The sequence below is a fragment of the Nelumbo lutea genome, chromosome 4 (assembly GCF_056320005.1).
Source record: "Nelumbo lutea isolate HS-2025 chromosome 4, American lotus-T2T, whole genome shotgun sequence".
Taxonomy (NCBI): Eukaryota; Viridiplantae; Streptophyta; class Magnoliopsida; order Proteales; family Nelumbonaceae; genus Nelumbo; species Nelumbo lutea.
Window position 1 is genome coordinate 94,408,811 of NC_142687.1, and position 26,059 is coordinate 94,434,869.

Genomic DNA, 26,059 nt, shown 5'->3' on the forward strand with positions numbered 1-26,059 from the left:
TGAAAATAAAGATTCTGGGTATGATGCATTTCCATTTTTGAACATTTAACTATTTAGAAGTTTGAGATTACATCATTTTACTTGGTGGTCTATTTCGTCCTAAGTTTTCATTCAACTTTTTTGTTTATATATTTCCTTTTTGTGAAATTTATAGGAGACATTCGTGAAACATCAAATTTCTCGCATAATTTATTTTTGTAGTATTTCTAAGATTGTTTAAGAAGAAAAACACAAAAGAAAAAAAAAAGAATGAGGAAATCAGGTACACAACCGCAGAGGTCTCTTTGAGAGAAACAATGGAAAGATAGGTAAGGGAAAAAATAGTGGAAATCAGGTCTGCCCACAATTCTTATTACATGGGTATCTATAGCATTACAAGAGAATCACGTGTTATTAAACCTAACAATAATCGATGTTTCAAAAAAAACCCTAATAAGACATGCACAAACCTAACATTACAAGTTTAAAACCTAACAATTTTTAACTACATTCTAAAAAAGGGAGTGAACACATAGAAGTTTAAAGACAATCGTTGTTCAAAAAAAAAAACCCCTAACAGTACATATTGGGATGGGGGTTCTACTTGCACAAACCACCACCGAATAACAAGCTACCACCGCTATAAGATTCACGAGCACCAAATGCTTTATAATCTCCTACAAAAGAGGGGAAAAATTAGTGGAACCACAGAAGAGAGACGAAGAGGAGGATGGTGATGGTGGAAGAAGAAGACAAAGATTGAAGGAGGAGGAAGAGGAGGATGAAGGGAATGGAGGAATTGAACCTGTGTATGCGCATGAGAAATCACACACGTATGGGGAGGCTTCGAGAGGGCATAAAAGCCCGGAAGCTACGATCCTAGCTTCCCAAAATCAGCCCAAATTGGGCTTCTCCGGGCTTTTCGGCACAATGTCTTTTGGCAGTGAAATTTGATGTGAACCAAACGGGAATAGATCAATATTCGGTCTTATGGGCTTTTAAACAGACAAAAGACCGCACGGAAAGACTTGCCAAACATGGCCTAGGTCAATTTTTCTATCCATGAAGGGAGGTATTTGCATTTTTTTAAATATAGGGTGATTTTTGTTAAAATGAAAACATAGGAGATTTTTTTATGATTGTTAGAAAACTCAAGGGAGGTTTTTATATTTTACCTAATTTTTTATTGAAACTTTTTTTAGATAGATTTAGATGAAAAGATATGAATTAGAGATAATTAGAAGATAAATAGGAATTCTAGATAGAGATAATTTAAGAGAAAATGGGGATAGTTAATTTTCTAAGAAAAAGGAGAGGAAAAAAAAGGAGATAAACTATGCTAAGGTGGCAACTCCATAAGTTTCTAAAGATAATTTTGAACCCCTCTACAAGATTTTGGATCTCCTACCCATAAAAACTCTACCTATGCCACCTGCAAGGACTCTACCTCCACGCATTGGGAACATCTCCCTATACATAATAATATATAAGAAGATAAGATATTCTCCATGTGTGGCTGTGATCTTATGTGGGTAGAATTGTCATGGATAGGAAGGTCGGACTCTTTCTATAATTGCAGTTGGGATATGGGGTAATGAGAGGCCATCTGACGTGAAGGATTTTCTTGCAATTGTTAAAAAGTTGAAGAAGGTGATTATAATTATTAAGAAAGCTACCTAATTTTTTAAGATTTCATTTGGTTTCCCTGTCCAGATTCGAAAACGTCAGAAATCGGGATTCGGCGATATAAATAAAACCGCGGGCGAAATGTTAATGCTTCATGCTTATCCACTTGGAACCTACTAGAAGGGGCTTAAGCAGGTGGTGGACTGGTGGTTTCTCATTCCCTCTTTTTTACTTCCATTTTGTTGTCTGTAGAGACGAAAGTGAACGCAGAAGACAACGTTAGCGCGAAAAATCCTGATCGAATATTCGAAGACGCCATGGACGCCGCGAAGGTCAAGCAGTTGAAGCTCTTTATCGAACAATGCAAGTCCAATCCCTCTATTCTAAGCGATCCTTCTATTTCCTTCTTCAAAGATTACCTCGAGAGGTGAGAATTGATCCATCTATCAATTGGAGATGGTTAAATGGAGAAAAATATTTAGTACTTCTATTTCTGTATCTGACTTTTATTTCAGTCTCGGCGCTAAACTTCCTCCGTCAGCTTATAAACATGGCGAGTCACCTTGTACCTGCGACTCGGTACATTCTTTTTCTCCCTATAGCGTTTTCTGTAATGGGGTTTGAGTGTCTGCAGTAGTACAAGCTTGAACTCTGTCTTATAATTTCTTCCCCCCTCCGTTTTTTTTTCATATAATTCATCGAATTTCTTGTAACTATTCATTTTATAATCGAGCCACAGAAATCTAGGATGGTGGACGAGAGTGACGAGGAGATGGAAGACTTGGGAGACAAGACCTCTCAACCACAGGGATCAACTGCAGCACACGATGATGGATACGAGAGTGAACTAGTCGAATCGGATGTCGAGCCTGAAGGAGAGACTGTAGAACCTGACAATGATCCTCCGCAGAAGGTGAATCCCAAATAAATCGACATTTTGAACATGTGTTTGTGTAACCGCCTAGTTCTTCGCCGTTGATTTTTTTTTTTTTTTCCTATATAGATGGGAGACCCATCTATTGAGGTCTCGGAAGAGAACCGTGATGCTTCTCAAGCAGCCAAGGCACAAGCAATGGAAGCAATTTCAGAGGGTATGTTTTTACTTAAACATTTTATGAACTTCTTTGCGAAATCTTATAGTTGTATCTTTTATTTTATTTTATTTATTTATTTATTTATTTATTTGGTTAATCAGGTAAGCTGGAGGAAGCAATTGAGCATCTCACGGAGGCAATTTTACTAAACCCAACATCTGCCATAATGTATGCGACCAGAGGTAAGACTGGTTTTGGGCTTTTATTGTACCGTTAATTATTACTTTTATTTGGTGTACGTGAATTAATTTACTTTGATTTCCCCTGCTTATTTGTTGTTTGTGCAGCTAGTGTGTATATTAAAATGAAGAAGCCTAATGCTGCAATTCGAGATGCCAATGCAGCTTTAGAGGTAATTATGTTGTCCTTAATTTTATTGTCTCAATCTGATCATAAAGCTTGGCACTTGCAATTTGCATGCATGATTGGAAATGCACAGATGTAAAATGTGGGCGTTAGAGTGATGTTTCTCATGGATCTAATGTAACTAGTATGTGTATGAACATAGACCAATGTGCAGGCATGTTTTCATACCATCCATGCAAGTACTTATCCCTATTACAGATTACAATTTTTGATGCTTGCGTTTTTTTATAGTAATATAGTTTGTAATTGTCCTTTCAGATCAATCCTGATTCTGCTAAAGGGTACAAGTCTCGTGGCATTGCCCGGTCGATGCTTGGCCAGTGGGAGGAGGCTGCTAAGGATCTTCACCTAGCATCAAAATTAGATTACGATGAGGAGATTAATGCGGTTCTTAAGAAGGTCGTGTTTCTTTTTCCATTGTTGCTTGCTTTTTGTTCATCTATAAGAATGTGTTTGAACCTAAGATTTACTTGATTTGATTACAGGTTGAACCCAATGCACACAAAATTGAAGAACACCACAGGAAGTATGAGCGTTTGCGCAAAGAGAGAGAAGAGAAGAAGATTGAGCGTGAGAGACAACGCCGTAAGGCTGAAGCTCAGGTAATTGCTGTTATATTCATCTATTGAAGAAGTCTATTGTTTGTTGGCATTTCATTTGATAATTTTGTGAAACTCTACTGTAGGCTGCATATGAGAAGGCCAAACAGCAGGAACAGTCATCTTCAAGTAGAAAGCCGGGAGGCATGCCAGGCGGGTTCCCTGGAGGTTTCCCTGGGGGTATGCCAGGGGGTTTTCCAGGTGGAATGCCCGGAGGTTTCCCAGGAAGTACTCCAGGTGGGATGCCTGGAAATATTGATATGAGCCAAATCTTAAATGTAAGTGTCTTGTTCTGATGAGTATATACTGATTCCTCAAGCTTGGGTATGCTTTTGGTTATTGGTATTGTGATGCCCTGCCACTTGCTCTGGTTTTAGTATTATGGTCCCTAGCATGTTCCTTAGCTTTGCTGGTGAAGAAATCTTTGCAGTAGTAAACCAATAACATATGTTCTTTGATTTTGTTTATGCTTGTTTTTGGTTTGTTATGGCACTGCCAGCCTGCCATCATTATGAATCTTTGCGTGAGAGTTCTGTATTTATGTCTTCTGCTGCTGCTGCTGCTTATTAATAGATTCTTCGATGCTTTTCAAATTATAGAAGGTGTACATGTTAAAAGCCTCATTAAATTTATCAAGGTATAAAAGGTGTGCATGTTGGCATTTGGATGTTGTTTTGTATTCTGTCTTGGATATTATTACACACTGTTGCATTCTGATGTCATATGCTGGTCTTTCCATTTCCTCTTTGTATCTGGGAGTCTTGTATGCACTTGGTTGGGATTTTATTGATGATTTTTTTTTCTTTTTATTTTCTTTTTGAAGCAGGATCCAGAATTGATGGCAGCATTTAAGGATCCAGAAGTCATGGCTGCTCTTCAAGATGGTATTCTTCTTTTGCCCCCAGATTTTTCTTTCTTTCTTTTTTTTTTTTTTCCTTTTTGACTTCTCCCACTCATTCCTCATCTTGTCCTTTTCTGATTTAGATTTTTAAGTGGTTATTATATCCTTTATTACTAATAAATGGAAGAATTATATTAAAGGATGGATATTTACTCAAAATATAAAGTGTGCAAAGAAAAGAAAGAGGTACAAACTTCTATATAACAAAAAAGGAATTAAAAAATAATTTTTCTTGATGATCTAGAAAATAAACAGTCTTAAAATTCCCAAAGTCCTCTGAAACTTCAAGTGGTTATTTATTTTCAAAATTACGCTACTTGCCTTGAGGGGTTTGTGATCTTCTTGTTCACACTATGCCATTTTTGCAAAGGGTCTTAAGCTTTTTTTTTCTGTGAGAAAAAGGTAAAGTAGTGTAGGGTTGGAAAACACAAAACAGTTATTGGAGACCTGGACTTTTCAGAAAATAACGGTTTGCACCTGGAATTGACAACAATGTTCATATTTGATTTTTCTGTAAGATCATGGAATGTTTGCTATCATTCATCAAAAAGAATATAAGAAATATATTTTACTTGTTTCTTATGTTAAGACTTTGAGTGTTTCATGATTGGATAAATATCTTGGTTAGTGGAATTTCAAAGATTGGATATGATCTGGAACTCTGTATTGCATATACATTATATTTGCATGTACCATATAGATTTTCGTAAATGCTTCTCTTTTTTCGGTGATTATAGATTTTCGTAAATGATCTTCTCTTTTTCTGGGAAATATGTATTTTTTAATTGAATTGTGATTTTATTAATTAAGAAATGAGAGCTATTACAGGCATCCCAAGGAGAGGCACGAAGTACAACCTCTTCTTGAAAGAAAATTACGGAAAAAAGTTGTGAAAAGATTACAAAGCAGCCCAGTATAAACTTTCCCTATTAACCCCTTGTTTGGAAAGACAATTAGCCAAAGCATTTTCTGACCTTCATACCGAGTGTAGGCTAATATTCATGTTTCTAGTTAGCCACTTAGCATTCTTTAGAAAGTCCCCGTAGCACCAAACCACTGAGTTTGAATCTACCTGCCACCCTACAGCAATTTTAGAATCTCTTTCAAGTATTAGATTTTCCACACCAAGTTGATGTGCAATTTGAATACCTTGTAGGGCCACTAACAATTCAGCCATATTAGAGTGTCTCCCAAACCCACTGGGCCAGAGAATAGAGCTAAGGTGTTACAGTCCTTATCTCTCAAGACCCCTCCTATTCTAGGGGGTCCTAGGTTGCCTTGACTGTTTCCATCAAAGCTCATCTTTACACTTCCTTTAAGAGGATAACCCAATCTACAAAGACTCTTTCTTGGAAGAGAAAGATGCTATAGCTGACCAGCTCTTCCAAAGGTCATCAAAGGAAAAGGGTTGGAAGGAGTCCATAGCTCTAAACCAAAGTATTGTTCTTGTCAAAATGCAATCCTTGACATTTAGGAGGTTCCTTGTTTTTCTTGAAAAATTCTTGTATTCCTCTCTTCTCAAATTGTCCATAGAGTAGGTGCTCTAATGCATTTCCACATGCTCCACCCCCTTTTAGTGGTCCACACAAAGAAAAAAGGTTCAAACAGTAGACAAATATTTATAGGTAAGTTCCACCTGCACCCAAACAAGGCAAAAACTCAATTAGACAAACCCATGAATGGTCTTTTATTTGAGTATGGATTTGCTCCTCACAGAGGCTTTCCTCATACCGACCTCACATCATGTACCATCTGCACATCAGGAACATCTACCGTACTAGAGCTGTTTCCAATACACGGTGGGATTTGATGTGAGGTCGGTGCGAGTGCCTCTGTGAGGAGCAGATTCCAATTCCTTTTATTTTTCAAACAATCCAAAGTATTGATTTTTCCATGAAACACTTCCCAACAAAATGCCATAATTTCAGGGGTAACATGTCTAGTCCAAAAAACCTTTGACTAGAAGGGGAACAAAGGGACTTGAAGAAGAAGCACAAGAGATGGAGCCTTTTGAATGGGGGATCCAGATAATCCTATCCAATTGAGTAGTGTCCAGACGGACATCACCCAGAAGACATAGAAGGTCTAAAACACACCCAAGTTCATTGTCCCTTAAACCCCTCTGAAACCCAAAGTTCCAACTTAGAGATAGAGGGAGGACAGGAGAGGGGAGTTATTGAGAAACGTCCTTCTTTTTAAACAAGGAGGTGGATTAAAGAGAGGGAAAGAGGTCTTTGAGAGCTGAATTACACACCCAAATGTCATCCCAAAATAAAATAGAATTATTGGAACAAGCATTATACCTGGTAAATGCAACAACAAAGCTACATTCTTTACATTTAAATTTCCCAATCCCAAGCTACCTTCATCCTTGCTCCACACTAATTCCCACCTTTAATAAACTATCATTTTTCTTTGCCCCTAGTTCCCATAGAAAGTTCCTCATCAATCTCTCCAACTTCTTGGCCTCTCTACTAGGAATTTCAAGCACTGAGAGGTAATACACCAACATATTAGATAAAATGGCTCTTAATAAGGTTACTCTACTCCCTAAAGAGAGAGAATTATTTTTCCAAGTTGCCAACCTATTTTCAAACTTTTCCAAGATTGGAGTCCAAAAACAACTCTCCTTTGGGTTAGCATCTAGAGGGAGACCTAGGTAAGATAGTGGCTAGCAAGAGCTAGAACAATCTAAGCACTCTACAATAGAATCAATAGCCCTAACATCAATGTTGATACCCACCACACAACTCTCGTCCAGATTTATCTTCACATTTGACACATTCTCAAAGTGTTTTTATCAAGCCTTTAGATTCCTCACTTTCCTTAGATTGCTCCCTTCACAGAAAATTATAATGTCATTAGCAAGTTGGAGGTGGGTTATTGGAACTCTATTCTTACCTATTCTCCAACCCTTTATTACATCCTCCCTATCAACCTTTGTGAGTAACCTACTAAAAACATCACCTACAAGGGTGAATAGAAAGGGTGAGAGAGGGTCACATTGCCTTAGGCCTCTACAACCTAGAAAGAAATCCCTAACCACACCGTTGAACCAACATTGAAAAATGACAAGAATTAATGCAACCCTTCACCTAGTTGCACCATTCTTCTCCAAAACCACAATTCTTGAATACATCTGTTAGGAAAATCCAATCCACCAAATCATAAACCTTTTCTAAATCCAACATACAAACAAAACCCGATTGGCCAAACCTCCTAATTTTCTCCACACATTCATTAGCTATCAATATTTGATTAGTTATTTGTCTCCCTTGCACAAAGGCTCCTTGGGCTTAACTAATAAGGGAGGGCCAACCTTTTCTCAACTTAAAATCCAAAACCTTAGCCATGATTTTGTAGATACTAGTCACCAAGCTAATGGGCCTAAAATCTTTAGGGTGGTTCACATCTACCTTCTTAGGGATTAAATCCAAGAAGGCGACATTGATTCTAGGGCTGACTATGTACTTATTTACAAATTCCTTAAATTCTTTAAGTAGATCTTCTTTCATTACATCCCAACAATCTTAATAAAAAGCCATGCTAAGACCATAGAGCTTTGGATCTATCCATTGAGAACCGTTTGTCTAATCTCCTCTTCCTCAAAATTCCTTTCCAGCCAATTCATATTTTCCTCACTTAGTCTTGGCCAATCTACTCCTTCCATCTTTAACCCGTTGTTGTTGACAAATATGGAGTTGGGGGCAGCTTGGTCACTTCCAAGGTAACGTAGCTGAGGGTTCCGTTTGCAAGAGTCAAAAGACGTCAAAGGCCTCGGGATGTGGTCCCACGGGCGAGGATTTCGTCGGTCAAGTTAGCCGAGGGCTGTAGGATAGCCGATGTTACAATAAGCAAGAGAGTTGAGAGCTTAAGTGTGCTTAAGAGAGTATACCTTTGGCTATGGCGCCCTTTTTATAGTTAGGGTTGCCTAGGAGCCTAGTAGCGAGCTAGATGTAACAGTCCTGTGAATCAAGGTGATGAATGCGACTGTTACTGGGGTGAGATCCTAGCAGTTGAACGTTACTCCATCATTAATGTGCAAGGAGAGAAATTGACCGAGATCATAATGCCTATAGTAAATGTTGTCGTAGTAATGACCGCTGAAAGTTACAATATTGCCCTTAGTTGAGGTTGAGTTGATGAGATTACCCTTGGGGTATGCCACGTGTCATCATCTGATGGAGTGGTCAATTATACCCATATCACTTGCCCCCCACTATCGAGGTCGAAGTTGAGGCCGAGGCCGAGGTTTGGTTTAGATGCATAGGCCTTGACGTGAGTCGATGGGAGTAGAAGGAAGCCTGGCAATTTTCTAAGTCTTTGATCATCGGCAAAGGGTGTTGTTCAGGAGGCGCATTTATCTGTTGGCAACGGTTGCGACCCGGGATAGGCGGATGCATCGGTTTAGCGGGGCCTGGTCCAGTGTGTATGGGCGAACAGGGACCAAGCCTCTTGGCATCGTTTAGTATTCCAAGGTTGGTGCCATGTGATGATTGTTGGTGTAGGCAATTGAGGCGATACGTTGGTGACCATTAGATGGAGAAGATCTGGACTGTTTGCTTTTCTTTAAGAGAGGAGAGGAGGGGGGAAGCTCACCATTTGGTGATTGTGTTGTTGCTTTGGAGCTTTCAGACCACCTTGACTAGGGTTCTATTCTCGTTCATTCCTTTCAAGTCATCGCTTCTTCTCACTTAGGTAAGATGTCATCCCTCGTCATGTCCACTTTTGATTCCGAGCATGAGGCTTATGGCCAAGGGAGTGAGTCTTCTGTAGACGAGAGCATTGGGTCAACAAGGTCGAGGGGTGATGCCCTTGGTGGACCCACAAGGGTGTCTTTGAGAGGTGAGGCTTCAGGTGATGCTTTGGTGGTGTACTTGGCTGGTGAAGGAGAAAAAAGAGAGGTTGAGGAGGAGCTTGAGGAAGAATAGGGTGATGAAGGACAAGATGTGAGGTCTATGTGTCCCATGCATTTTGATTTAGATAGTGTTCTCGGTCGAGAAGATATCTTGAAACTTGCCTAGATGTACTTTATTACCTAAGTACTATAGGGGTAGTACCTTTGATTGGCGACATGCCATGGTTGTGCAAGGAGGGTGATGTGTGCATCCACCATCCGTGAGCACTACCTGCAGTTTGGACTCCGCTTTTCGTTGCATCTCCTCATCCCTGGCCTTTTGAATCACTATAGGATTTCTCTTAGCTAGCTTGCCCCCAATGCCGTTTGGGTCATCATCATTGCTGTCCTTGTTGTGGCCCACAACCAAGGGGTTTTGATAACGGTGAACCTTTTTAGGAACCTATTTGAATTGAGGAAGCACCACGAGGGCGAGGTGTCCTGAGGGATGGTCCTTCTTTAGGGCCGACTGGGTAAAGTGGTGGATAACCCATTGTTGTACACAATTGGAAGAGAAAGTTCTTTTTCATGAGGTGTCCTGAGGGATGGTCCTTTAGATTCAGTTGGGGAAACCCTAATGCAGTGGTTGAGAGGATAACACCACTTTACAATGATGAGATGAAGGTGTTGTTGAATCGGTTTTGGTTGGGTGGCATGATCCATGCCAGGCCCTTGATGAAGGAGGAGGCCTTGGTGAAGTCTAGCGGCTAGCCTTAATCCTGCCCCCCTTGATAAGGACAACCCCATTGTTTGTGCCATGTGGAGTTTGGCTTTTACTTTTATTGAGTGTTCTCTTTGTGTAGAGATGGGCATGTCCTAGAAGATGATGCTTGTGTAGCAAGCTGTCGAGAAGGTGAGAGCTGCAAAGAAAGAGGCCGTGGCTGAAGGTACACATAGAAGACATGTTGAAGACAAGGCTGCAAGGAAGAAGGTAGAGGCCAAGGCTGCTCAAAAGAGGGCCATTACACAGAAGCGGCCCGTTGAGGGGGTAAAGGACAACAAGCATGCGAAGAGCCTTCTACCACCCCTAGCCACTAGCTCACGCTGCATCGCATGTTGACCGAGTTGCCTCAAGACTAGGAGTCGTTGACCTGTCGGGGCATCTATCGTCCCACTTGGAATGTGAGGAAGGTGACAACTTGTCAAAAGAGGGCGTTGGTCGCTAGTTGACTATGGGGATCGTCCTTCTTGGTGATTGACAGTTGTGGACCCAGGAGCCACTTCCTATTGTTCGGGAGATGTTACTAGACAAGGTGGCCAAGGTGAGCATCGTACTTTTGTGCGTTGGTTATTGCCTTTGGTGCGACCTGTAGTTTTAACTTTCTTGTGTTGCAAATGGCTTCAATCTCTGTGGACCTTTGTGATAAGATAGAGGTCCAAAGACTCCAGACTCAAACGTTGAAGTAGGCATGGGCCAACATGGAGAAGCAGTTCAAGTGTGAGTTTGCTGAGGCCTAGGCGCAGATGCATGCAACATGAGAAGAGGCCGAGGCCAAAGTGCAGGATGCAGAGGAGAAAGCGTGGGATGTCGAGGAGCATCGTAAGAAAGCTGTGGCCAATGCTGCCATGAAGGATCTTATTAAGGAGCTAAAGGCAACCATTTGATCCATGGAAAGGAAGCTTGAGGAGGTGTTTGCTAAGACTATCAAGGAATACAAGGCTTTACCGTAGTACAAAAAGGACCTAGCCAACTTCGACAGTTTGTCTTACCTGGAGGGGTTCAAGGATTACAAGGTCCAAGCTGAAAGTCGTTTTAGACTTTGATGTCGACAAGATGGACCCTTTCACCATCTCTCCAAGGAGGACGAAGCCTAGAAGACAACCGAAGTGGTGGGCAACATTGAGGCCAATGCTCGAATACGAGTCCAAGATGGTGGCTCTCTCCCTTAGATCGATGGGTAGGAGGCCACAATGGCTGAGACTGAGGGGTAGATTGGGGAGGCTTAGTCTTAAAAACTTCTTTTACGAAGTTGTTGGTGGTTGGACCTGCATGCCCATTTAATGATACAACTTTTCTCTTCCTTGTTTTAAGGGTTGAGGTGCCCATTTTTGAGTACAAATGTAAAGCTCAACTTTTTAATGAAAGTATTGTTTTTTGCCAAGTGTTGTATGGTAATGCTTAGGTGCGCTAATTAGTTAGGCTTAGTTTTTGCATGCGGCCGGGGTGTCTACTCATGTTTGAGGTCCATTAAGCCTTGTTAATGTTGACACCTCAATGTAGCCAAGGTACTGAGGTCTCTTGCCATGCCGAGGGAGCCTGTTGGGCTGAGGCCGAGGCCGACATTGGACGGGACTCGCAAATAATACACAAAAATAGTTGGCAAAGATGCAAAATACACAAACAGTAAGGTGGTGAAGAGGACTTGTGCTAAAAGAATTAAAAGATATATCATCAAATTATAGGTTCCATTGGTCAGCAATGGGTCTTTGCTTTGTTAGCAACAAAGGAGGAGAAGAAATATAGCCTCTAGGTGTAATGTGATGTATAATATCACATGGTCTTTTTTGTGCACGGGTGGATGGGGATTATCCAAGAAAACTAAGCGTTGACAAGAAATTGATGTGGTACGGTCCCTGTCCACAATCGTCAGAACACCCCTTATTTTGGTCCCGTCCACGACATAAACACGCTATTGAATACCACCGAAAGTAGAGCTTCTAGTTTGGATTTGCCTTTCCATACACAAATCCACCAAAATACACAAACAGTAAGGTGGTGAAGAGGACTTGTGCTAAAAGAATTAAAAGATATATCATCAAATTATAGGTTCCATTGGTCAGCAATGGGTCTTTGCTTTGTTAGCAACAAAGGAGGAGAAGAAATATAGCCTCTATGTGTAATGTGATGTATAATATCACATGATCTTTTTTGTGCACGGGTGGATAGGGACCATCCAAGAAAACTAAGCGTTGACAAGAAATTGATGTGGTATGGTCCCTGTCCACAAGTTATTTGGGACGGGGACCGTCCACAACCGTCAGAACACCACTTATTTTGGTCCCGTCCACGACATAAACACGCTATTGAATACCACCGAAAGTAGAGCTTCCTAGTTTGGATTTGCCTTTCCATACACAAATCCTGCGCTAGCTGAGCTACTGAAATAGATTTCATTGTGGGTTGAGGTGTCCCCTGAACTACATCCGCAGCCACTGCCAAACAATCATGAATTTCTGTAGAAATTCCCCTATCTCCCCTTATTTCACTTGCCCCCTCCTTAGATAAAAGAATCTCTGTACCAATTACCAAAGCTTTCTTCAGTGAAAAATTCCATCGAAAGATTCAGGTCAACACTTTCAAGGCTTACAATGTCTTCAGTGTTGGTGTCACTAATTTCCTCTTCATCTGAGAACGAGTCCGTGATGGTTTCCAAATCGCTACGCCCTGTACTCCTTAGATTACGTCTTTCCGGCGAGATGCAATTCAGTTTCTTGGCGGGAATCCATTACAAAGAGCTCCGAGCTTGAGCGTTAGAGGACTGAAATGTCACCAGTCAAGGGAGACTTGATGGGGAAGAAGATAGACGATCTCTCCCATCTATTAGCTTTTTTTTTTTTACCTGAAGTAACGTCTCTTTGAAATTGTTCTACATGGGCCCACAACAAAAAGCCCATTTGGCACTCCCTCCTTTCTAAGCTAACCTGGATTTAGAGTTGGTGGCCCATTTGGTTTATGCAGCCCAACTGAGTGACATTGGGTTTGCATGTGTCCGATTTTGGGTACCCACCCTTCAGCCTGACCCGATGTCTCATATCCCCCCAAAAGATGGCCCATGGATTTACAATACCCCCTATTCCTTGTTGTACCTGGCCCACTGAGTTTGAATTAATTTTGGCACCATCTAAGGCTACTTGGGCAAATGGCCTTTCAAATTCCAGACCTTTTCCTTGCTGAATACGTTCGACTTTCCAACTTCTCCCATGCTTTTGAAGTAATCAGGCCCTGCCTGTCCATTTTTGTGACACTTCCACTTCTTGGTTGACCATCCAATCCCTTGCTTCCATGTAAGACTTGATCTTCTACCTTTGCCTCTCTCCACAATGCAGCTTCTATGGAGGAGGCTAACCAGACTGTCATGAAACTGCCATCAACTCTTACATCAACTCTTGCTTGGCTACCGAGGTTTGTCGTTAGGGTTGAAGCTTCAAGTAAACCATGTCATTAGGCTGAAATTCCAAGGGATGGTGCTTGTGGTCATATGTATCCTTCATTACCTGCTGAGCCCACTGCAAATTGTTCTTAAGCTCCTGCAAGATTAAGTCTTGGCTGGTGAGGTATTCGTCTACTGCAGCTACAGTCGTGGAGCCTGTCTCGCAGGGGAGAATGGTTTGGGGGGGGTCTCTCCCATACACGGCCTTGAAAGGTGTCATACCGGTAGTCACATGGAAGGTGGAGTTATACCATAGTTCTGCCCAAGATAACCACTTCAACCACTGTTTTGGCCTCTGCTCTGCTAAGCACCTCAAGTAGGTCTCCATGCATCTGTTAACTACCTTTGTCTGCCCATCGGACTGGGAGTGATAGCTCGTCGGATGAGCTAGGTGTTTCCCTTGGATTGTAAAGTACTCCTGCCAAAATCTTCCCATAAATAGAGGATCCCGGTCAGAGACGATGGAGGCTGGTGTTCCATGTAGTTTTGTGATGTATCTCATGAACAGATCTTCTACCTGTGCTGTTGTGAATGGATGTGACAAGGCTGAAAAGTGGGCATATTTGCCAAGTCTGTCTACTACCACCATGATCACTGTCTTGCCTTGAGAGGGTGGTAAACCGGTGATGAAATCCACGGTGACATCATCCCAGACCTGATTTGGTATCTTAAGGGGTTGAAGGAGCCCAGCTGGTTGTTGAGTATCATATTTCTGCTGTTGACAGGTTGGGAAGTCGGCCATAAAGGCCTTCACATGCTTCCTAATTCCCCTCCAATAATAGTGTGCTGCAATGCATCAATAAGTCCTTAGTACTCCTGAGTGACCGCCTTCAATGGAGGAATGAAACAACTGTAGAAGCTCCGTTATGTGTGAGGACGATGAAGGTAGGACCAGTCTTCCCTTATAGTACAAGAGGGAGTCCCTCATGATGTAGCCCGGTGTTCTGGTTGGGTCCTTGGCCCACCTTCTTTTGATAGCCGCCAGCTCTTTGTTGTTTAATATCTCCTGTTTGAGTACCTCCAATAGTGGGTACACGGGTCTAGATTCTGCCATCAACTGTAATTTCATTTTGTATTGACAGGGTATCTGCTACCCGATTTTTTTTGATGAATACATCTGCTACCCGATTAGAAGCTCCAGTTTTGTATTCTATCAAATAATCAAACTCCAGCAACTTGGACACCCATTTTTGCTGTTCTTCCGTAAGGGGATGCTGCTCCAACAGATATTTGAGGCTCTGTTGATCGGTTCTGATGATGAAGTGTTGTCCCAGAAGGTAGTGGTGCCATTTAAGGACTGATAGAATGACAACCATCAGTTCCTCAACATAGGTAGATTGGGCCTTGGTGTGAGGGGAGAGAACTTTATTGAAAACAGCTTTGATGTCGGCGCCAGATGCGTCGCATTTTACTACGAAAGGCTGCTCAAAATCTGGTAGGACCAATGTCGGCGGAGTGGAGACTGCTCTCTTCAAGGAGCTGAAGGCTTGTTGGGCCTCCCCCGTCCAGTAGAAGGCTTCCTTCTGGAGGAGTTGGGTCATTGGTGCTGCTATCAGCCCATAGTTCCTGATAGATCTTCTGTAATACCCGGTTAGGCCTAGGAAGGCCTGCAGCTGCCTAACTAAAGTGGGCCTGGCCCAATGCCTTATACTAGCTACCTTCTCGGGATCAGGCTTTGCCTCCCCTTCCTCCACCACATGACTAAGATAATGTACTCGACCTTGCCCAAAAACACATTTGGAGGGCTTGGCCGAAAGTTGATTTTGCCTTGGCACATCTAGGGTTAGCTTCAAATGTAGAAGATGCTACTCCCGATCAGAGCTATAGATAAGAATGTCATAAAAAATACTAAAATGAACTTACGAAGATAGGGCCTGAATGTCATTCATGAGTGATTGGAAAGCTGACAGTGCATTGGACAAACCAAACGACATGACTAAGAACTTGTAGTGGCCATCGTGAGTCCTGAAATCCGTCTTATGCACATCGTCATTGTGGACTCGGATCTGATGATACCCGGACCTGAAATCCAATTTTGAGAAAACCCAAACCTTCCATAGTTTGTCTAGTAGCTCGTCGATCAAGGGAATTGGGAACCAGTCCTTAACGGTAATGGAATTCAATGCCCGACAATCCGCACAAAACCGCCAAGAACCGTCCTTCACTAGTATAACTGTGGAGGAATATGGGCTGTTGCTGGGTTTTATGAAGCCCTTTTGTAGGTCTTGGACTAAGTGCTCGATTTCTTGGCGCTGATAGTATGGGTACCGGTAGAGCCGTACATTTGCTGGTGCTGCCCCCAATACAATGGGAATCCGATGGCCATGAACTCTCTCTTGAGGGAGCCCTTGTGGTTCTCGGAAGACGTCGGGGTACTTGGCCAATACTGCTTGCAGCCGTGGATTTGGGCTGCCCATCCTACCTTCATTGAATGTGGGCTTCAGATGTGGGCCTAGAGTGCAGTCCCCTAAGGTGGGCCGGTTTAGGTCCCAATTGGTTTTGATTATAGAGCCGAGGGTAGCGTTGTGGAACCAACATCCTAGAGCCGCTTAGAGTTATGGTTCGTCTCCCCTTTGAAATTCCATGGTCAGTTTGGACCAATCACAAACAACCCGGCCCAATTGTTGCAACCATTGTACCCCAAGCACGATGTCGGCCCCACTGAAAGCCAATGTGTACAGATCAACACAAAAGACCTCCCCATGGATGATTACCTCCATGTCTTTACAGACCCCTTCACACGGTATCTGACTTCCGTTGGCAACTTGGACATTGAATTTAGAGGTAGGTTTAATGGTCACCCCCATCTGGATGGCCAAGTCATTAGAAATGAAATTCATGGTACTCCCACTATCCACCAAAATAGATACCTCCCAACCCTTCAATCTACCCATGACAAGGGGTGACACGAGTTTGGTGAGGGCCTGTAAGGAATTCTTGGGCAGGCCAAGCCCGAATATCATATCAAGGCTAGTTGGGTTGTCTTCTCCAAGACCCTCCACACCTTGCTCTCCCTCTTCTAGTCCATCTGTCTATAGCAAGAAAGCTTGTTGGGCCTTACATTGGTGACCTGGGCCGAACCATTCGTCATAGTTGTAACATAGGCCCTTGTTCCTACGAGCCTGCATCTCAGCCCATGTCATCCTTTTGTATGGGACGTTGGGCTTGAAGCCTTGGTTCTGTAGTTTAGTGGGCCCGGTAATGATTGGGTTTGGGCCGCTTCTGTCTTCAGGGCCACACCCCATCATAGGTGTCTTTAAAAGGGGTCCTTGAGGTCGCCTTAGTGGTCTTCAGAGTCTGTCGAATGTTTCTTTGTAAAGCCTGGCCAGGCCTACAACAACCATGACTGTTGGAGGTTGCATGGGTTTCACCTCCACTAGAACATCCTCCCTCAACCTTCCAATAAAACTGCCCAACAGGGCATTTTCTGGCCACCCCTGTACCTTGAGGATAAACGCTCAAATTCCACATGTTCTCTTATTGTACCAGTTTGTCTTAACTTACAAAGTTGTTCATCATAGTTTTCGAATCCAATGGGTCCAAATCGCACACAGAGCATCGGTGAAATCTGCTTAGGTCACTTGGGGATGTGACCGGCAAAACCACTGGAACTAGAGAATTGCTTCTCCTTCCACGATACTCGAAGTACCTCTCAGCCCTATAAATCCACGGTATAGGGTCCTCACTTGAAAAGTTTGGGAAGGTGATTTTGGTCTGCCGCAACACTCCATTTCCTCCAGATCGCTTGCTGGGTTGGCTGCTACCTTCTCCTTCACCTTCTGTGTTCTCGCTCATAGTCGCCTTGTCCAGCTTGGCCAATACTAGTGGTGTCCCCTCGGTTCAGTTAACAGAACCGTGGGCATATTTTACAATCCAAACTGGTACCATCGGTTTTCGCATCAGTTCAAACCGAAATTGAACCGAAACAAGTGGGTAATCGGTTAACCGGTCTTTTGTTTTTGTTTTTTTTTTTAATTTTTTAATTTTTATTAAAAAAATGTTTAACCAAAAGAAGGAACCTTTCAATGGTATCATTCGGCATTCAGAGTTTCAGACACGAGACATTCATATTTTAAACAAATTTTATATCAATTATTTAACTATTTTAACTAAAAAAATCATTTACATGCAAGTCTCACACTATCGAAGTAGAATTGGTGACGACGACGACGAAGAATAGATAGAACCGGTGACGGGTGATGGTGACGACGACTAGAGAGGAGAAATGGTTTGGTTTTGTGATTGTCTGAGGAGAAGAAAGAAGACTAAAAGAGGCCACAACCCACAGGTGACAACGACGGGGGAGAAATAGAAAACCGGCGAACCGGATGATGGTGATGGCGACGACGACGACGGTGGAGAAGAAAGAAGAGATGATGGAAGAGAAACGACGACTTGCTAGGGTTTTTGGTGAGTGGCTTTTGTTCAAACAAGAAGAAAAAGAAAGAGGGGTTTTGTTTTGGGGTTTGAATGAATGAACAAAAATCATTTTTTTGGGCTTGGGCCGAGAGAGAGGGTTAGAGGGGCGTTGGGGGTTGGGCTGGGCTGGGCTGGGCTGGGCTGGGCTGGGCCACTAGGGCGGGGAAATATAAAAAATATATAATGTATAAAAATCGTTCGGTTCGGTTAATCGCTGGTTTTTTGATAGGTTAGCTGAAAACTGAACTGATCCTTCCGTTTTTTTAAAAAACCAAACCGAAACCGAATCAACTGTTTCGGTTAACGAGATTTTTCGGATTGGTTTCTTCGGTTCGGATCGGTTTTTTGGTTTCTTATGGACACCCCTAGCTAAGACCGCTGGTAGAGCCACCTTGATCTCAGTGATATATCTCCCAGTTTCTCAATACGATCATCACTCACGGACGCTCTCGTCCCCACCGTGGTGTCAACCCAAGATTGGGCTCTGATACCACTTGGTAGGGTTCTGCCTACCTCAAGAGCTTCTTCTGACCTCCTACAGAAGAAAAGACAAAAGAAGATGGTTTTTGGTGCTCAAAAAGGTAATCCCCTTAATTGCTATTCTGTTATTTATAGCCCATTACATCACATGGGGTATGCTTTCATTTGTAACCAACTGGCTGACGTGGTTCCCTCACGTAGGTCTTCGGATAAGGCTGTATGGGTATCATACTGCTGGTCCGATCAGTGGTAATGGGCCTAGCTGTGCTGTTATCAGTGATGTATGTAAATCAATCAATTTTGTAGTTCAAGCATCCTTGAACTTATTAGAAAAACTACACTAGAAACCACACCCCTGTGAACAAATTTCCTTAATTTTTCTGCTATTATTATATGAACTGTAGCCCCAAAACCATTTGTAAGAGAAGTTGCAAAGGGCTGTAACACCCATTTCAGCCCAAAAGCTATGCATTAAAACATCAATGGGCCCACCAAATTGTTCTAGCAATTCGGCTAGCCCTATACATTCGCTACTTGTGGCCTCAAATGAGCTTACTAATTGGATCGTAGCATGCCATTCAGCCAATGGTATGCAAAGTTTAAAAGAAAAAAAAAATCTAATGATTCAAAAGAAAGCATTGGTTGAAAGCAAATGGAATAATAAATCTGAAATCCTATGGATGTATCATTTCCGATCTAAATAAATAAAAAATGCATAAATAAAACTTTATATTAATGGACTTTGTCTATCCTCAACATAGCCTCCTACATCAAAGATGCCTAAGAAATTTTGACATCTAGAAATAGTGAATAGAATAAACAAATTAATTAACATCAAATCAAGAACAATACAGAGAAACAATCACTTGTAAATACATCTCCAAATCAGGCATTGTTTTGGAATAGACATCACCAAACCATTAATCTCTATTAAAAATAGAACTAATGATACACTCAAACCGATAATGAATATAAAAAGGAAATCTCTTTCTGTTCAATCCAATCATTATCCAAGAAATGGCCTGCTAGTACTTTCTTCGATACCATTATTGGGTTGATTGAATGCCAGCTCATTTACAAAATCCAATAAAATGATTATTTTTCTAATCATACACCTATAACAGCCATTGCCATTGATTGATTTGTACCTTTATTCTTTACCAAATATACTTAGAATGGATCGACCAACAACCTTGATTGGTCCTCCTTAGCTTTAAATTTCTATCATGAAATCTCACTCAAGACTTGTTCAATTCTCCTCTTTATCTCTGAATTATTAATTTTCTTTCTCTAGTATTTGATTAGATAGCTAGAATTTAGTCTCCCTCTCTGGACAGTTTTCTTTCTTTCTTCTTTCAAGAGTGAGTATGATAGTAGTAGAATAAATGGGGTTTCTCTACTCCAAGACATTAAAAGGGAGGGGTCCTATCCGCCCTACACAAGCATTAATCAAAGAGAATCACACCCCTCCCCACCTTACTTCAATCACTCCCCTATTTTCTCTTATCCATATCTCTAATTTAAAATTCAAATTGGAGTTAGAGAACAACTAGGAGAGATGAGAGAGATTTTAAGGCCTGTCATCCTTGACTCAACAGAATGGGAGTCCTAACTATGAGGGACCCTCAATGACCACAACGTAGGGTCATAATTGTTGGTCCTTATGAGTCCCACACTAACATTAATGGCATTGGAGATATTTTTCCACACTTATGTTCTAACTTTTCTGGCTTATATTTCTTCGCTAATCTTATGTTGCACGAGTGTACATGGAAATGTCAATATTTCCCGCCTCACATTTCTCACATAGATACCCCATTGAATTATTGAATTACACAATGGGGGACTGACTATGATAAATGTATATGGTATCGAACTATGTTTACGAGCAAGCCATCCAGCCTTCCTGGAGCCAATATAATGTGTTTTGAGCCTTATCCCAGAAATAACCCTGTTGCACATTATGCTTATGAAATTAGAGTTATTTGGAAATTATGCAGCAGAAACCCTTCTATGAAACTCGGTGGTATATACTTATGTGAAGGAACATGGTAGCTACACAGGCATTCCATCAGGGTACTTTTCTAAAGAAAAAACAAATAAATATCAGGGTAGATTTCACAATGTGTGGTTGACAATAGGAAACTTTAAACTGCTCAAAAGGTTTGTCTTCGCCTAGGCCCCAAGCACAGCACGTTCAAAAGGCGTGCGCTTGGTGTGCCCTTGTGCTTCAGCCCATGCATGCATCTTTTTGAAATTTGCACATTTAGCTTTCTCGTTTTCTTGTTTTCTTATTTTTTGTTAATGCCTAGTAGCTGGGCTTTGGGGGCTCTGCCCCCTAACTCCCAACCAAGGCCAAGCCCAAACAAGTTAATGTTAGGGTCTTCTTAATCCCTATTTTAATTTGAGCTAATAGGCTTTTTAAAAAATTATTTTAAAATGAAGATTTGATTTATTAATTAATACTATTTTTAATATTTTTAAATTTATTTTGAATTTTTACATTTTTTATTTTTGTAAAATTTGTGCCTTGCTTCAGAAATGTGCGTGCCTCACCTTGCACCTTGCACTTTTGGTGCAAAAAATTGCCTTTGCACTTTTTTTTGCGCACTGCATTTTTAGAACACTGAAAGTTACAACTTGTCATTTTTAAGTAACTTCAAATGATTATTATTATTTTTTCATTGTAATATCTTGTTATTTAGCCCTTGTTATAGTATGTATCTAGTTGATGCCTGATGTACAAAGGATTTGACATAGGGTTGTTCAATAATCATAAATATTCAGTTGCGTTCCGAATCCTACTCGGGAAAAATATAATAAAAAATGGAAAAAAGTGAAGATGCCCAACTCTCCAACTAAGGGAGGTGTCTTGTAGTCTTCTAACTATAGAGCTCTGTGCAAGTGACCCCCGACTCCCTTTGCAAAATAAATGAATAAAAAATTAAATAAATAAATCGATAAGTAATAAAAGTAAAAATAAGGAAAAATGAAACAGAATAAAAGAGTGAAATATAAACCTCTAGCACAACTCTTGGGTTCTAATTCAAACTAAACAAAAGTTTTTTTCCCGTCCAGGGCTTATTACAGTTTATTCTCTCATTTTGGTGCATGGACAGATAAATGGCTAATTCACATTTATTTTTATGCTTTTGAAGGATCTTGACGTCTTCTGTATCTTGTAATTATGACAGTTTTGTCTTTTTATGTTGATGGTTTTACAGTGATGAAAAACCCAGCTAATTTGGCAAAGCACCAGGCAAACCCCAAGGTGGCTCCTATCATAGCAAAGATGATGAGCAGATTTGCAGGACCCAAATAGTCAATGTTGGAGGGTGAGGTAATATCCATAGCCATGGGGTCTTTGAGCCATCACCTGATTATAATCCTGTGCATAACTCCATCTCACATGTTTTTGTTATAGATTGGGAAAAAACCTTCTTATTTTCATCTAAGAATAGCAGAACCCCAATTTTGACATATAACTGAATAATATATTTATATATTTCTGATGTAATGATTGAAGTGTCTATCTGTTCTTGTGGTTTTATTTTAGGGGTTTTTACCATTCAGTCCACCCCTAGCTGGAGCTAGGATTTCTAGGGGTGGACTGGAATCCTGCACGTGGATTGATGCCGGATGCATGGGTAGGATGCGGTTTATGGGGCAAATCCCATTTCTGAGGGGGATTGCAGTCCAAAAATCCCTTTATTTTACTTGATAAAGGAATGCTCCTTGCAGGACCTTGAATTCCAGTTTTGCTTTCATTTTACTTGCTCTTTGTACTGGTTTAGCTCTTTGTGTTTTGGGGGAAAAGGATCAGGGAATACCGGAAGTACATTCCTTCCCTTAGAAAAAGAACTCAAGAAGACAAGGCAAGAGACATCCTCCTTATTTGATCATAAATTTGGTGTTATTGATGTATTTATGAAATTTGCATGTGTTTCCCTAGTGTAGCCAAGTGTTTCCATATTTTTTGTCCATATTCATGTGTTTTTAAAGTGTATTCATATCCGTATCCATATTTGAATCCAAGTTATCTGATATGATACTTGATACCGATACTTTAATTATTGGTTTTACTCTCATTTCGATACAAGTAATAGAGTGCTGCTACATGTAGATAGTGGTGTTTTAAGAGGAAGGGGGTCTGAAATGGATAAAACTAGGGGTATTTATGGTTCGATTTGTTGGGGTCTCACAACAATCACCCACAATAAAAAACGACAAGTATTTGAAATAACAACCAAGTGATAGGGGTGCAAATGGATTGGATCATGATCTGATCCGATTTGAGACTCGACCCTATTTGGTCGAATTCGGATCGCTCTTGCTTGGGTTTTCGGATTAGATCGGATCCTATGATTCGATTGGATTCATTAAAAATATTTGTATTTTTTGTTTTTTCTTTATTTAAATTGGTATATTTTATTTTATTCTTAATAATTTATTAATTTTTAAAGAAAGCAAATCGGATCAAATCAGATCCAAAAATCCAATAGGATTCGAATTCAGATCGAGTCCTATAAGATTCGATTGGATCGGATCTGACATGAACATTGTCGAATTGGATTCAAATATACCATGATTTGAATTCGATCATATTTGTTTGCATCCCTACCAAGAGAATCTAATAGCAACGAAAATAACAAAATCTAATCCAAGGCAAATAAGAATAAGCACCATCAAGAGCATCGAATATACGTGATTTGGCCTTACCGCCTATGTCTAGAGTGATGAATATTATTCTCACTATAAAAGAAAATGCGAAACAATATAGGTGCCTTGTGGTTTGCAGCTCAAATTAACTCTTAACCCTAATACACTCATTCTTTTTTTCCTTTTTTCATTCCAAAGAAAAAAACAAGAGAAAAGTAAAATTGGAAGTGCACTTACCTGTGTAGATAACAGAATGACATTTTTATCAATAAAAAGTTAGTATTAAAATAGGCAAAATGGTCTCATTATGTTTTATAAAAGTTTTTCCCATGTAGGAAAATTGCTTATCCACCTAGGAGATGGTTAAGTTTTAGCCAGAAAAGTAAATATGATTTTACCATGGGGCCCGCTGCTTAATGTAAACAGAACATGGTAAAGTTGATCAATGGTAAAACGATACCCACTGACCAACTTTCCAATGCATATTTACTAGTAAGCAAACAGGGCCTTATATGTAAAATCCTCTTTAACTTAAAGAGGGACCATACCAACTGTTAGATTAAAAATAATCCAACGGTTGAAAAGTAAGGCACAACCCCAACACAACTTGGTGTGGTTTAGAGTAAATCTTAGACTTGGTAAAATATGGCCCGAGAATTTCTTAGATCAAACCAATTACGGTTTTGTGCAATTGGCCATTCTATTCGGCTTAACCCAATCAGAAAGCCCTAACATATGATGCCCAAACAAATACTTCATGTTTACCAAGTAATAGAGTGGTGCTTTAAGAGGAAGGGGTCTGAAATGGGTAAAACTAGGGGTGTTTATGGTTCAGTTTGGTAAGGTTTAGAGTAAATCTTAGTCCAAATTGGTAAAATTTCTCAGGTCAAACCAAATTATTTTATTACGGTTTTGTGCAATTCGTCATTCTATTGGGCTTAACCCAGAAAGCCCAAAATAACATATACTCTTGCATAAATAACAAATATTATCTATTAATCACTATAAAAGCATTGAGTAATTGTAATTGGTATGCTATGTAATCGTTTTTCAGTCTACAATTTGGTTTGGTTTTTAAAATTCAGGAAACCGAACTAAATGGTTCTAAATGTAGATCAAACTGAATTACAAATTACAATTTGGCTCGGTTCAGTTTTGTGGTTTGAACCGTTTAATGAATACCCGTAGATAAAATCCCCCACTTTGAGACTATATAACTCAATTCTTGTATTCCCCCCCCCCCCCCCTTCAAAAAAAAAAAAAAAAAAGAAAACTCAATTCTTTTTTTTTTTTTTTTGATAATAAAAGTAAGGGGGCTACACAAGATGGGGAGTAGCACGTCCCCACAATATCACCCGGCAAGTGGGCTTCATGAGCATGGTGAGCGAGTCAATCAGTGGCCTAATTTACTTCTCGATATACATGCTTGTAGATGATCCTCTTTCCACACCTCTCCTTGAGCTCCCAGCAGTCTTGAATGATACTCAGATTCCACACACACGAACTGGATTTGTTAAAACAAGAAATCACAATCTTGGAATCACTCTCAATTGTGATAGGAAAGTTTGAGAAGTTCAAAGCTAAATTATGGGCTTCCCAGGCAGCCCAAGTTTCCACCCTATTGATGGAGGTAAAGCCCAATTTATAAGCCTGGAGCCATGGACAATGTATGAGGCCCTCGACATCATAACATCGGCAATGTTAAGGCGATACAAATTTGATCCGTTTATAATTGGATCAAACATGGATCCACCCCATCCTACTTGATATAATCTTATTGCATACTACTTAAATATATCTACTGGTAATGTTGACTTGATGTTGTGTTTGAATGCTTTTCAAAAAAGAGAAAAAATGGTGCGTTTTTATTAAATTTTCATAGTTCTAAGTTTTATATAAAATATAATATTTTGATAATTTTTAATTTGATTTATTTATACTATTTAACTATTCAATATCCTATTGTAATTTGAATTCAATTCAAACCCACCGTAACTCGGATGGTAGGGGTGCAATGGGATCGGATTTTGATCTGATCCGATCCGAGACCCAATCCTATTTTGTTAGATCCAGATCTCTCATGTTTGGATCTTTGGATCATATCGGATTAGGAAATATGATCCAATAAGAAATCAGATTGGATTTGGATCACTCCTATCTGATTCGAGAAAATCCGATCCAATATATATGCTATTTATTTATTTATTTATATAAATATATATAACACATATATGTTATTTATTTATTTATAAATATATTATTTATATTACATTTTTGTAAATTTGTTATATTAATTATTTTTTATAAAAAACATGTATATATATGAAGAAAATAGTTGAAAAGATACTTGTATTTTTGTTTTTCTTTTTCTAAATCATTATATTTTATTTTTCTTTTAATAATTTATTATTTTTTTAAGAAATTTAAATCGGATTGGATCAGATATAAAAATGCAACATCTTCATCAGATTCAAATTCAAATCCATACTTATGAGATCCAATCGGATTAGATCGAATTGGCTCTTAACGTCGAATCAGATTTAGATATACCCTGATTCAAATTCGATCCGATCCGTTTACATTCCTCTAGAATGGATTAATTGTCATTCAAATTTGAGTATAAATGAATCAAGTTAGGATCTGCTTATATACAAGGTTCAAAGTATCGGTCGATACTTATCGTTCCGACACCCCACCGATACACCCCTATAGGTCTAATCGGTTCAGGGTGTGGCGAAGACCTAAACCGGCTCCCTTGAAGGGCCTAAACCAATGGCAAAAAAGAAAAACCATCAAAAGGATAATCAATTCGTTCGATACGCCCATATGGCATATCGGGCGTGTCAATATTTTAAACCTTACTTATGTATAATCCAATCGATCCATTT

At 40.2% G+C, this 26,059-nt stretch overlaps 1 protein-coding gene across 2 annotated transcripts; it reads left to right on the plus strand.

Annotated features, from left to right (window-relative positions):
* The first annotated feature begins 1,696 nt into the window (after positions 1–1,696).
* Positions 1,697–22,495, plus strand: LOC148861930 (FAM10 family protein At4g22670-like). Of its 2 annotated transcripts, none has more exons than XM_088982930.1 (12): positions 1,697–2,032; positions 2,121–2,184; positions 2,345–2,518; positions 2,609–2,696; positions 2,801–2,881; positions 2,987–3,051; positions 3,324–3,464; positions 3,551–3,667; positions 3,751–3,942; positions 4,491–4,548; positions 21,737–21,852; positions 22,069–22,495. In XM_088982930.1, the coding sequence occupies exons 1-11, from the start codon at positions 1,923–1,925 to the stop codon at positions 21,832–21,834; spliced, it is 1,188 nt and encodes a 395-aa protein (XP_088839056.1). In that variant the 5' UTR covers positions 1,697–1,922; the 3' UTR covers positions 21,835–21,852; positions 22,069–22,495. The 2 variants fall into 2 exon arrangements, with proteins under 2 accessions (XP_088839056.1, XP_088839057.1); XM_088982931.1 differs by having other exon boundaries at positions 1,752–2,032; positions 2,147–2,184.
* The last annotated feature ends 3,564 nt before the right edge of the window (positions 22,496–26,059 follow it).

What these genes read in the sequence shown, in the direction of transcription:
- LOC148861930 (XM_088982930.1), top strand. Translation starts at nt 1,923, where the DNA reads ATGGACGCCGCGAAGGTCAAGCAGTTGAAGCTCTTTATCGAACAATGC. An exon ending in TTCAAAGATTACCTCGAGAG is followed by an intron (nt 2,033 to 2,120) that starts GTGAGAATTGAT and finishes CTTTTATTTCAG; the next exon opens with TCTCGGCGCTAAACTTCCTC. An exon ending in GCCGTAAGGCTGAAGCTCAG is followed by an intron (nt 3,668 to 3,750) that starts GTAATTGCTGTT and finishes ACTCTACTGTAG; the next exon opens with GCTGCATATGAGAAGGCCAA.